Source organism: Plectropomus leopardus, chromosome 13 (genome assembly GCF_008729295.1).
Source record: "Plectropomus leopardus isolate mb chromosome 13, YSFRI_Pleo_2.0, whole genome shotgun sequence".
In the NCBI taxonomy this organism is placed as follows: Eukaryota; Metazoa; Chordata; class Actinopteri; order Perciformes; family Serranidae; genus Plectropomus; species Plectropomus leopardus.
Genome location: NC_056475.1, coordinates 24457895 through 24469878, shown reverse-complemented (window position 1 = coordinate 24469878; position 11984 = coordinate 24457895). Strand labels below are relative to the sequence as shown.

Below are 11984 nucleotides of genomic sequence, written 5' to 3'. Positions count from 1 at the left end.
CTTATGACAGGGCAAGATGTAAACATTAATGGGTCCCTTCTCAGCAAAACTGTAATGTTAGCTTATCTCAGTGGTGCTAAGCAAGCCAGTAGTGGATGCGCACTTCTTTTTTTTGTGGTGGCACAGGCCTTGAAACTGCCAACCCTTCTGGTAAGCAGATGTGATGAATGGCTGCCCTCTGCTGGGTAAACCCTCTAATTACACGTCCATGCTGGCTGGTCATTTCATTTGACACAGCTTCCAACTAAAAAAAAAAAAAAAAGTAGAACCCTTGTTGTGATGCAGCAACTATTCAACATTCTTTTAAGTAAAAATAACAATACCACCGTGTATAAATATTCCTATTGTCCTGCTCATTCCAAATGTAAATCACAGGTAAGAACTGCAGCACAGTTTCATGTTGACAGGTGTCTCATTTACGCAATTCATGAAAATGCACCAGCAGGATTAAGTTTAGCAAGGATGCAAACACATTTTGACATGAGCAATAATTTATTGTACACCTGCTGTCTTTTCAGCAAACCTTTTTAGCTACCCTGTAATCACGTTAGAAATGCACCGATCTTTAAATATGATAATGACAAAGATAGCATACCAAGACATTCACTGCTTTGGGAACACACTTCCCCTCATACTGGGCATCACATCTTAATTATTCAAAGCACAAATTCATTTAAATATTTTCAAATACAGTCAGAACTTACAGTATGAACAAAGACACCTGCATCACATCAGATCCACACCAACATTCATGCTGAGCCCCGCTAAAAGCAGCAGAGAAAAACTGCTATGTAGTTCATTTGGAAGTGAAATGTCTAAATGATCTTAAGCTTGTGACTTTCAGAAAGTCCACAGCTGACCTTGTGATCATGGAATAACTTGGACAGGGCCTCCATGTAAAGACCATGATAGTGGTCGACCTCCTCCTCAGTAGGTGTGGCACGCCTTGGCACAGAGATTGGACTTCCCACTGAAAGAAGCAGAGCGTTAGTATAAAACAGGCTCAGTGCAGAAATTTAGGCTTATCTGCAGGGTAATGAAACACTCACCAACAGTGGTGATGGGACTCTTGTAGGGCAGGAAAGCCATGTGCTCACCAACAAAAAGACACGGGGCGAAACCCATGATCTTTTTAAACAGGTCCTGTAACTTCCGACCTAGACTACCCTCTGACAAAATCACCTGTCGAAAAAGCTCATTCTCCCCAAATGAGTAAACAGGCACCAGATCAGCCCTGTGGAAGGTCATCAGAGGTTAAATCAGTGTGTCCAGGTGTGGGCTGCTAAGAACATAATGAAAGCCATTGTTAATTGTTCATGTATGTTTTTAAGAGAGCTCTCACCCAAACTCCAGGGCGATCCTGACAAATCCCTTTCTCTGCCTCATGACCACTGTGTTGACTCCAGGAGAGGATGCCAGAGACTCGGCAGCACCGCCTATCACAATCACCACCGCATTCCCCTTGCCGCTTTTCGAGAGGAGGTGGATGAGGCTCGCTTTGCTGACTGGATAAAGACCTGATCGGGCAAAGTAAGACAGTAACAGTCACATGTAGATAAGTTTGTCTTTCCATTTGCAGTCTCAGATGTATTTCAGAAAGGTTCAGATGTTGATATGGTTTATGGCAAAAGTTCAGTCCTTCAGTCAAACTTTGTTCTGAATACCTGCGCTCATTATGTACTCCCTAAAGAGTGGTATCCTGAAAAGTCCAGCCAGTATCGCCAGGGAGGCTCGCACTCCAGGAAACACCTCGGTGAAGCCACAACTCTCTGTGCTGAAGCAGGTAAAGGCTCCAGCACTCATGATGCCATGTGGATGACAACCTAAGATGTAGTTTTTGTTTGGATTCAGCTCAGCCGTCTTCACCAACTGAGCAAGAAAATGAACAGTTAACAGAGTTAATTTCAGTCGATCTCTGCCGTTACCCGTAAATCCAAACTTTTACCCTATAATACGCCACAATAAAGAATCACAGCAGAGCAACAGAGTCATATTTAATGTCTTTGCAATATTTTGTTTTAAAATAGTTATACTGCTGGCCAGCCTCATTCAATCACTGTCACATCATGTTTTCACACCAAATATGAACAGATGATGAGAATGCCACATATGACGGATGCTTTAAAAGATACAAAGTGAAACTTACTTTAATTGGAAAAAAATCTCTGAGGTGCTCCCAAACTCTCCAGTTTCTCACAAATGCTGTTCTCCTGCCCCCTGATGGAGACATTAAAAAACTTAAAAAATACTGTGTCCTAATTTAACCCTAACTGTATGCAGTGTGCATCATATACTAATTTCAGTAGTTTATTGTTTTTGTTGTCAATACACCAAAAAAATCAACATGGCTGTTTATTGTGTTGACACTGGAAAAGTGACAAAATGAAGCATATTTAAAACAGTAAGTGACTAAGTTTACATGCACACTAATATTCCAGTATTATTCTTAATATGACAATATTCAGAATTTGATACCGGTCTTGTAATTAGTAGTAATAAAATACCAATAGAAGAGGGAAGCTGTCTTGTCATTGTCCAACAAGTCCACCATCTCTGGGGTAAACTTTCTATATACTAGAACAAGGTCCAGCTGTTCCACTTTTCCGTATTTTGACGTGATAAACAACATGTAACAGTATGCTTTTTGGAGTATGCATGGCTGCATGTAAACAGTGTAAGTATAAGATGTTGAAGTATGATGATTTCTTGTATATGAAAAACGAATTACTTCAAAGGTTAGCATATTGTATACTTTTTTTGTATACTAACAGAAATAATACAATCATTACAATCACATTTATTTGGTTTGTTTTAATGATTTCATTCGTTTGAATGATTTCCAGCTGTGCTTTTTTAATTTCCTTGTGGAATGCATCATGATAAAATTGTCAATTGACAATCAAGTGTCAAACAGCACACTGAAAAAAGTGTACATACTGGCTTTTTTAAAGTAAACTTGATTCTGTCACTCCTCCAACACAGAATAGCCTTGTAATATGGAATTAAGACAATGTCTATGATTTTCCATTTTTGTGGATACCGTAATGATGTCAATTTCTTTACCTCTTTCAGGGGTGTCCCAGTCAATCACCAGCCATATGAAGTACAGAGTGGGAAGCGGCCACAATGAGGTAAACATAAGGTACACCATCAAGATAATACAGGCCACTCCTGAAGTTGTATTGTGCGGTGTGGGACAATACCAGAGTTCATTTTTTAGAGGGACAAGAGATGTCTTCAATTAGCTCAGATTAAAATAATTGAGTGATGAATTACAGAATTAACAGGCGAGCTAATGTAACTATAGCTGCAATTATAATTGACATACATTCTCGTGTTAAACATGCTCAAAAAAGGCTTAATGTAGAGGGATCTTACCTAAGAAGAGAAAGGATAGTACCCATTGCAGAGTACTCACTACCTCTAAAAACTCCTTCCACTGAGTTTTTTCTTTAGCCATTCCTGTAACCTGGAGGGCATACCATCAATTTTCAGCTATCAATAACATTTGAAACTGTGCTTTCATTCACTAAAGGTCATGACTATATAAATCATATACTTTATACCTGTAGAAATGACAAATGTTACTTTATCTAAGATGATAATGGAATTTATGGTAGCCATCTTTATGATAGAGATCAGATTGCATCAGTAATGAGGACTTAAGCTTTTGCTCTAAATCTTTCTTTAGTAAAGCCATAGACTTAAAAACTTGCATTGCAAGACTGCAGCCTTCTGAAATAACTTACTTGTGAATTAGCTGACAGGTGAACTTAGTTTAAATTTGCTCACAAATAAAACTTAACAGCCAAGCTCGTGTGGCCACAAGACACCTCTGTGTAAATGTCATCAAGACTACATTAAACAGCTTTTATAATCGTACAGTTAAGGATAAAATGTTAATACTTCACCTTATAAGAGTTTATTCCAGTGTTAATTTGAATGGATGCAGACTCACCAGCTGAGGAAATGCACAACATGCAGGATGCACTTTGACCAGATCATGTAAACCTGCTGATAACAAATCCACTCCCCCGATACTTTGACACACAACAAAGTGATTTCAGAGATAAACATGACAAAGTTTTATCGTTGAATACTTTGTGTACTGAGTCTGTATAGCATCTCCTGGAGGACATGCAGTGATTTTACGACTGGCTCGGTGTTGTTTGTCTTTTTTTGCGTTGGGTGACTCTAGTGGCCAAAAAGATTAGATGTCAGCCTGTCCTGATGGTATTATGTAACTTAATGATACGAAATGCAAATGTAAAAAAAACACATCTTTATTTATATCCTCATGAATGGATGCAAATTTCTCTTTCACTGGAATTACTGTTACAGAAATATTGTTCTTGCTCACTTTTTTTATGTGCCTTCCCTATGATAAGCTGCTGTTAGTGAAACGTGACACTTCCTGCAGCTGTTTCACAATACAAGCCTCTCTCACAGTGAAGGGATTCTGCACCCTGAACCAATTAATGTAAAACAGAGAGGAAACAGCAGGAATAAAGTAAGGGAATTTTGCTATTGTGCATGCTCACTGACAGGTCTTGCTGAAACTGGAAACTGAAATGGAGGCTTTGTTAAAGATTCTGTACATGACATAGTTTCAAAGCATACTGCAGGAAACAACTATTTGCTATTTAAAAATTATGGTTAAGTAATGGTGTCCTTAGCAGAAACTGAAGGTACGCTCCCTCTGTGTGTTGTAGTCCGAGCTTCTCTGTGGTTTGTTGTGGTGAGCTGGTCTGGCTAAACGTGTATTAGCGCATGTTTGTGTTTCACTGACTTGCTCATTGCTGCTGCTTTGCACTGCGCTCATATGGCATTTAACCACTGATATCAAGACAGTAGGCAGGTTTCCATTACAGATTTGCACAAAAAATTAAGCAGTATTTTTGAAATGTTGATAGAAACACAATGGCGAGACGACTGCATTTCCATTGAGTGATGTTACGCGATTCTCCTCTCACAAAAAGATTGCAAGAAGCATAGCGATAGATGTTCAAAACATTAGCAGCTTTATTCCCATTGCATCCAACACATGAGCCGTCATTATTTTCAGTCGAAAGTGCTGTAGGAGCGTTATGCGAGGAATAATAGAACGGCAAGCCCTTTATATGTGGTAACGGCCATGTATAAGGAAACACATAACTAGCTTATTTGAAGAAAAATGAAAAGCCTAACACATGCATATAGAGATACATACGATATGAATGAAGACATACTGGGGGCACCTCTGTTGCACACACACACACACACACACACACACACACACACACACAGGTGTTTTCAGTTACTCAAGTGGATTAGTGAGGTTGAAGTTAGGTGGAGCTTTGCCGGAAGCTGTGTGATGTCAACAAACTCTGTGAACCAATGAGAATGGCAGCAGTGTAAGTTTCCCGCCTTAATGGATCCAACAAAAGGGAACAGCAGGATGAGGAAGGTGTCAATCAAGTGCACACCCACACAGTCCTGAGAAGTTGTCTAATCAGGCAATTTAAATGACAGCACCTCTGTGTGTATATGTGTGGACAAAATATAATCAGCAAACAAATGAGGATGTATTATTATGGAAATTGACCCCTTGGTGAAATTCACAAGCTCCCAGGCAGAATATAATAAAAAGTGAAAAGCCCCATCTTTATCAGCTGCAACATAAAAGTAGTGTACAAATTAATGCATCAATAATTATATTGCAGTGATATAATATGCATTATTCTGAAATGGTCCATTCTGCATAGTGAATACTTCTACTTTTGCTACTTTAAGTATATACTTTGATGCAAAATCTTGCACTCTTTTACTTTGAATGTAGGATTTGTACTTGTAACAGAGTATTTTTACACTGCTTTTACTTAAGTAAAATATCTGTGCATTTATTCCACCACTACATAGAAATTGAATTATCTGCTGTAAATGACAGTTGAGTCCGTCACTGATCTATTCAGCTGTGGACTCTCTGTCTCACTGGCTGGTCAAAATGACCCCTCACTGACATACTTTGACCCTTGCATAGCGCTGCACAGCTTTAATTATGGCAGTAACCGTCCAAAGATTCTCCTGATATAACCTACAAGATTAGAGGGAGCCCTTTTTATCATTCATGCCATTGTTAAAGGAACAGTGTGTAAGATTTACGGGGATTTACTGACATCTAGTGGTGAGGATTGCAGATTGCTACCAGCTGCAAAGTAAAAAACAAACAAACTAGGGAATGGTTTTAGGGGAAGAAGTGCGTGAAAATAATCTTGTAACATAATTTTCAGTATATTGTAATGATAATTATGAATATAGTTTTCTGGACATTCCTTAGCTTATTTTTTATTAATTTTCTAAATTGAATAATTAGTCGTGATTCGCTGAATATGTCTTGCCACGTTGCTCATTGCCTTTTTTCCCTTTTTTTCTATTCCGAAAGAAATCAAACTAATTTGCTCAGGTAAAAACATGCCGGTGCAACATGGCAGACTTGGATGAGGACCTGCTTTTCTATGTGGACATAAATGACTCATTTGAAGGTATGATTCTTATTTTTAGGGGATTATACAGTAAAGAAAACTTCTTGTTAGAAAGTTTCCTATTGCTACCTATATATACACCCATAAATCCATAAACCCTACACATTGGACCTTTAAAACTCAAAGTTTCTGTCCTCACCTATACAATCTCCCATAGACTTTAGGGGGGGTGTCAGCCTGTGTTGGCTGGTCATGTGCCCCCGTTTATTTGTTATTTCCCATACCCCCATAAAAACGAAAATGCAAATAGACTCAGAACTTCCACATTTTTTTTCAGTCAGATCTGATTTAATTTCTCTCTCCTGGCTTTAATTGAAATAACAGCTTATGTAGATACAGTCCAAACAAACTGTCACACCAACATGACGGCTTAGCCTACTTTATGTGTCTGTGGGTTTATGACAAGCTTATTTTATACTTAATAGTGTTTTATCTCCCATCACAACACCATAAAGCTCCTATTTCTATAAGACAGTTTTGCTTTGTTTTTATGTATCAATATAATATATTCTAGCTTTATTATTGGAAAAAAAATCAACTTTATCAAGAATCCATCCAGACATTTATTGAGTCTGCTGCCGGATCCTTCTGCTAAATATGAGTCGTGAAGGGAAATTTAATTTCGGTGTGCTGATAACAGCCAGCAGATAACAGCCTCCCGTCGCAGTTGGACTCAGAGACCTCGGATGCTTTTTTTTTCCTATAAACAACCACTGCTCTGCTCTCAGGAAGTACTGTATGAATATTAATATGGATGCAAATACACAGTGAGGATGCCCAGCGCTTGAACCAACACAGCGCGCTCATCATCTGCGCATTTTTTTTTTTGTTTTGACGTTTTTTTCCCCCGTTCATGCCTGAACTGATGTTCCTTTTACGGAGGAGCCGTTTTTTCTAAAGCGTTACATTTAGGATGGCGTTTTACCTGAGTGTTTGCAGAGGAAAATTTTGTAACGTCGCATTGAATTGCATCATGGTTTTCAATCAGATCTCACACCGGCCAGGCTACACCGAGCCTCGGTAGTACAGTGCGCTGTTTATTATAAAAATGGAAGACCTTTCACGTCAAGAAAAGGCGTCAGTCCGGTGATATGCGTCTGAATAACTGATTTTTCATCTCCACGTCAATTGACACATCTGGGGAAGGTTTTTTTTTCCTCCCCTCCCGTCTACCAAGACAGCTGTGTCATCAACAACCGGCGTGGTGTTGTTGTTGTCTGATTTTTACGAGCCTGGGCAACTGGATATCGGCATAGTCTGCCTCTGCGCCAGCCATAGGCTACACTAAGGTAGGCATCGCACCTCCATATCATGTTTTGCTCCATAAATCGCCGCATCACTTGCTTACATCATGTAGCCTATATAGCCAGCTGTCATAGTTAAAATGCACTGTCTGCTTAATTAGCAGCGGAGAATACGATGCTGTATTGCGGAGTAGACGTACGGGCCTGATGGCATTTTACGCGTAAAATTTAAGCAATACAAGCTTGACAGTGAGCCGCTGCGTCTTCTCAAGGCAAATTATTCAACCTTGAAGCCTCACAGCCCCACGATGGGGAATAAAAGGCCTGTGTTTTAGCCCCCCAAAAATACAAAAGACATGGAGAGATACGGCAGAGCAACCCCACAGCCCGCGTTTTAACTTCAGTCGTGACAAGACCTTATAAATATTTCACCAAAAAACAAGCCTCCATCAGCTGACTGGTGATGCCGGAGCGCGGCGTTATCAATCAAATGCCTACACCACATCAGTGGCTCATTCTGCGAGGCCGTGATGGGAAACATCTGCATGTTTACGGATAATATAGCACGGCTGCGTGTGTGTGTGTGTGTGTGTGTGTGCGTGTGCGTGTACGTGCGTGTGTGTGAATGGGCGGTAGTTACTCTGATTGTGAATACACTGGTGATGTTTGTGCGCAGCCAGGTGAGGATGTGTTGGCGCGTCTTTGAGGTGCGGGAGAGGCAGGCGTCTGGATGAGGGGCTGCCTGGATCACCACATGTGTTTTTTAAAGGGAATAACCATCACATGATAGCTGTAAAACTGCCGCAGTATCCCACCTTTAGATGCTAAATGAGAAAGGGGTCGAGGGGTTGTGAATTAAACGTGAAATTAAGGTTAGTCATCCCTGCCCCCCCCCCCCCCCCCCACCCAGTTTTTTTCCGGGCGTGACAGCCACTCAAAACGAACATCACTCAAAATGAGCTCTGTCTTCCCCACCCACTACCTGCTTAAAAATATCAATAAACACTTGTTATTAGGCTGCTAAAATAATATTTTAAAAAAATGTTTTAGTTGTGGCTTTACCTGGCTGCCTTTAATCTCTCTTCAAATGAAATTATCATAGAGTGGAAATGTTATCTGTATCTATATTGAACTGGCATTTTATTTTGAAAGAAGCATGTCAGGAGGCTACAAAACAAACAGACTATAAAAGGATGGGTGCAAATGTAAAAAAAACAACAACTCTGCAAATCCTGCTGAATATTACAAACATTCTTTGAATATAGAAATATTATGATGCTTTTTTCTCTCTCGCATGTTGGATACTCTACCATCTGCCTGATATTGAACTGTAATATAGAATGAAACTAATCACCAGTCAGTATAGCTTGACCTTGGAGCTGAATAGGACCAAAAATCTTCCTATATGGCTTTAAGTCTTGCATGGGCTAACAGATGCTGATAAATATTTATTTGTCCCATATGCTGTTATGTTTAAGCCATATAATGGGGAGCAGGGATGGTTTAGAGCAGCTGTGACGTAGGGGGTCATTGAGTCCATGCTGTGAGCCACACATACTGTGCGGTGTGTCTTGAATGCAGAGGGAAAAGCAGGGCTCGCACAACCTGTCGTTAACCGTTGGTGATGACAGATTCAGTCCAGAAATGTGATTAAAACTGCAACTTTGCGTGTCAGTTTACAGTGTCAAAACAAATGGAATATGTTTGATTGCAACCCCTTTATTCCTCGAGGGTTTATCCTGCTAAATCAGGATAGCTTTTGACATATTTATATAAAAAATAACCACAGACTTTGATGAAATTACGCAAAAGCTCATGGTGCATTTGCAGAAACAATAAAAAGCGACCATGTTTTCAATAAAGCAGAAAGGATTCTGACTACGTCTGAACTCCTCTCCATAAAGTGGATGATTCAGTGGCTCTGACCGGCAGTGATCATCATGTCTGATTCCAAAAAGGATGAGCAATTCAGTTTGGAAGATTGAATACACAAATATACCGGATCCAGAGAGGGCGAGGGAAGGCCCACACAGGGTCAGAGACGAGGGACTGACAGGGAGGGAAGACATGGAGCGAGGGGACTGATGGATGTGCGACAGACGTGGCAGATGCTGACATTTTAAGCCCATTTCTCTAGTCGAGTGGATACCCCTGTCTGGATGAGCACTAATGGATTTTTTTTTTTTGTTGCTTTGGGTTTCCTGAAACGGCCAAACAGATTGTTTCCCCCAGAGTTTGAGCAGCAGCAGGTCAATAGGTTGGTAAAAGTGATATAAATGGCTAGTACTGGCCAGTCGTGCAGGTGTCTCAAAATCAATACTACTGTGGACATGTTCAGCTGGCTTCAGTGTGCATTGTTGGGTTTTTAAGGGGAGAGCAGGTGCTTCTTCCATCTGTGGCTTCACCATCTTGATTCTCTCAGCTCTGTCAGGGGGAGATGGCATCAGAAATGAAGGAGGAGGACGGTTTCCGCTGCAGCACGTGAGCAATGTGAGTGATGGCTGTCAGTTGGAAAATTAAGGATTTATAAACCGTGCTTCTGGCTTTGTGTGCGTTTTTTTGGGATCATCACAACAGAGACATTTCTGGTTTTTCGATCTAAGTAATTCACTGTGTTTACTGTGAGTGGAAAAGACGACTGTTGAGCTCAGAGGCAGTTAAAGTTTGCCCCTAGTGGTTTAGGATTGAATCTTGCCACAGTTTTCCCTCCCATCACTCTGCTTTACTTCCCCCTGTACTTTCATGCTGCGTAAACAACACTTTAGTAAAAGTGATTGAATAGCCCCGTAGAGCCAAAAGGATTAGTCAGTTAACTGATTCATTTATTGATAGAAAAATAATCTGCAGCTATTTTTGGATAATCGAATAATCATGGCAGTCACTTTTTAAGCAAAAAGAGTGAAACAGTGCTGCACATTCACATGTTCAGGGTTCTCAAATGGGAGAATTTTCTGCCTCTGTTTGTTATATATAAAAGTAAACTGAGTGACTTTGGATTTAAGACTTTTGGTTAGACAAGACATTTAAAAATGTCACTCTTTGGCTGGCATTTTTTCTCTATTTCTTTATATTTCATAGACCAAAACAATCTAAAAAATGAATAATTGTTAGGTTAAGTCAGCAGCCAGTGCACCCTATATTAAAAACATGACTGGTTTGTGCTTAAATATCTCTATCAGTGTAACTCCAGCCATACAAATTATGATTCTGTTTACATCTGTGTCTGCGCAAAGATGATGGTAAACTGTCAAGATGAGACATTGAAGCTTGTAGTGTTCCTCTTCATGTGTGTAGAGCTTGGTTGGTATCTTGGATTTGTTTATTTTATTGAGGCGTTGGCTGAGTGCCATGACATTTTTAAATTGGTATCAGCAGTCTTGTAAATCTATTGATAAAGCAACAGATGTCTTTGAGGTGTGTTTTATGTTGCTAAATTTCCTTGTAGAGCCTAGAAAATGTGTAACACTGATAGTTTTTTTTTTAGAGTCAATTAGTAAAGCTGACATATGTTTGTGTTTTTAAGAACTAAGAATATTGTATTCAAAGTGGAAAAGTTAGATCGGAAGATTTGCAAAGTAACAGGTTATAAGAGACTGGTCAGAAATTAAACAGCAGAGATACTTTTAGTGACTTGTAAGGCTGGAGCCTACACTTCCCATAATGCACGTCAACAGCATGTCTTTGTTAGACACTTTCTCTGTGGTAAATAGCATGCCCCCAACATGTAACACAGGCTGTATGTTAGGAATGTGTAATGCTGGAGACCAAAGATTAGATAACACCGATGACATCAGTATGACGCAATCAGAGTTATTTGCTCAGACTTGGAAAAAAAAGCTCCTCAAAAAGACATCACACAGTTGTTTCCGCAGACAGAGAAATAAAAAACAGCTAGAGTACCCCTTTCATCTTAAACCGTCTTGTCACTAATGTAGGTCAAATTGATTCAATTACCAAAACAAACTTTTTCTGCACTGAATTTGTATTGCATATTAACAAGAATTTATTTTTAAGGACATGTATGGTTAAATCAGTTTTTCAGCTACATTAAAGGAATACTTCACTCCCAAAATGGCTATTTGTATATCAGTTACTTACTGTGTATTACCTTGAATTACTAAAGGCGAACATTTGTGATGAATTTAAATCACAGGGGGTCCACATTTGACAACAGCAAACACATTCATTTTTGCCAAAAACAGTACGATTTAGTCCAAAC

General features: G+C 39.6%; 2 protein-coding genes across 4 annotated transcripts in view; one reads left to right on the top strand and one right to left on the bottom strand.

The window, feature by feature from the left end:
* Positions 1 to 509: 509 nt before the first annotated feature.
* On the bottom strand, positions 510 to 3948 carry mogat3b (monoacylglycerol O-acyltransferase 3b). The gene is made up of 8 exons (XM_042500016.1): positions 3912 to 3948; positions 3379 to 3469; positions 3064 to 3171; positions 2147 to 2217; positions 1665 to 1869; positions 1343 to 1517; positions 1050 to 1234; positions 510 to 970 (listed from the first exon to the last, which is right to left on the bottom strand). Exons 2-8 carry the CDS (start codon positions 3458 to 3460, stop codon positions 816 to 818), a joined length of 981 nt encoding a protein of 326 aa, XP_042355950.1. The 5' UTR covers positions 3461 to 3469; positions 3912 to 3948; the 3' UTR covers positions 510 to 815.
* The window catches only part of LOC121953071 (neuronal tyrosine-phosphorylated phosphoinositide-3-kinase adapter 1), a 42335-nt gene continuing 32053 nt past the window's right edge, over positions 1703 to 11984 (top strand). For 2 of the 3 annotated variants that reach the window (XM_042500011.1, XM_042500013.1), the window contains exons 1-2: positions 1703 to 1783; positions 3073 to 3131. In XM_042500011.1, the coding sequence (XP_042355945.1) occupies positions 3099 to 3131 (33 nt within the window). In that variant the 5' untranslated portion in view covers positions 1703 to 1783; positions 3073 to 3098. Of the gene's footprint in view, positions 1784 to 3070; positions 3143 to 11984 lie in introns of those variants that run through there. The other variant, XM_042500012.1, reaches the window with a different exon arrangement.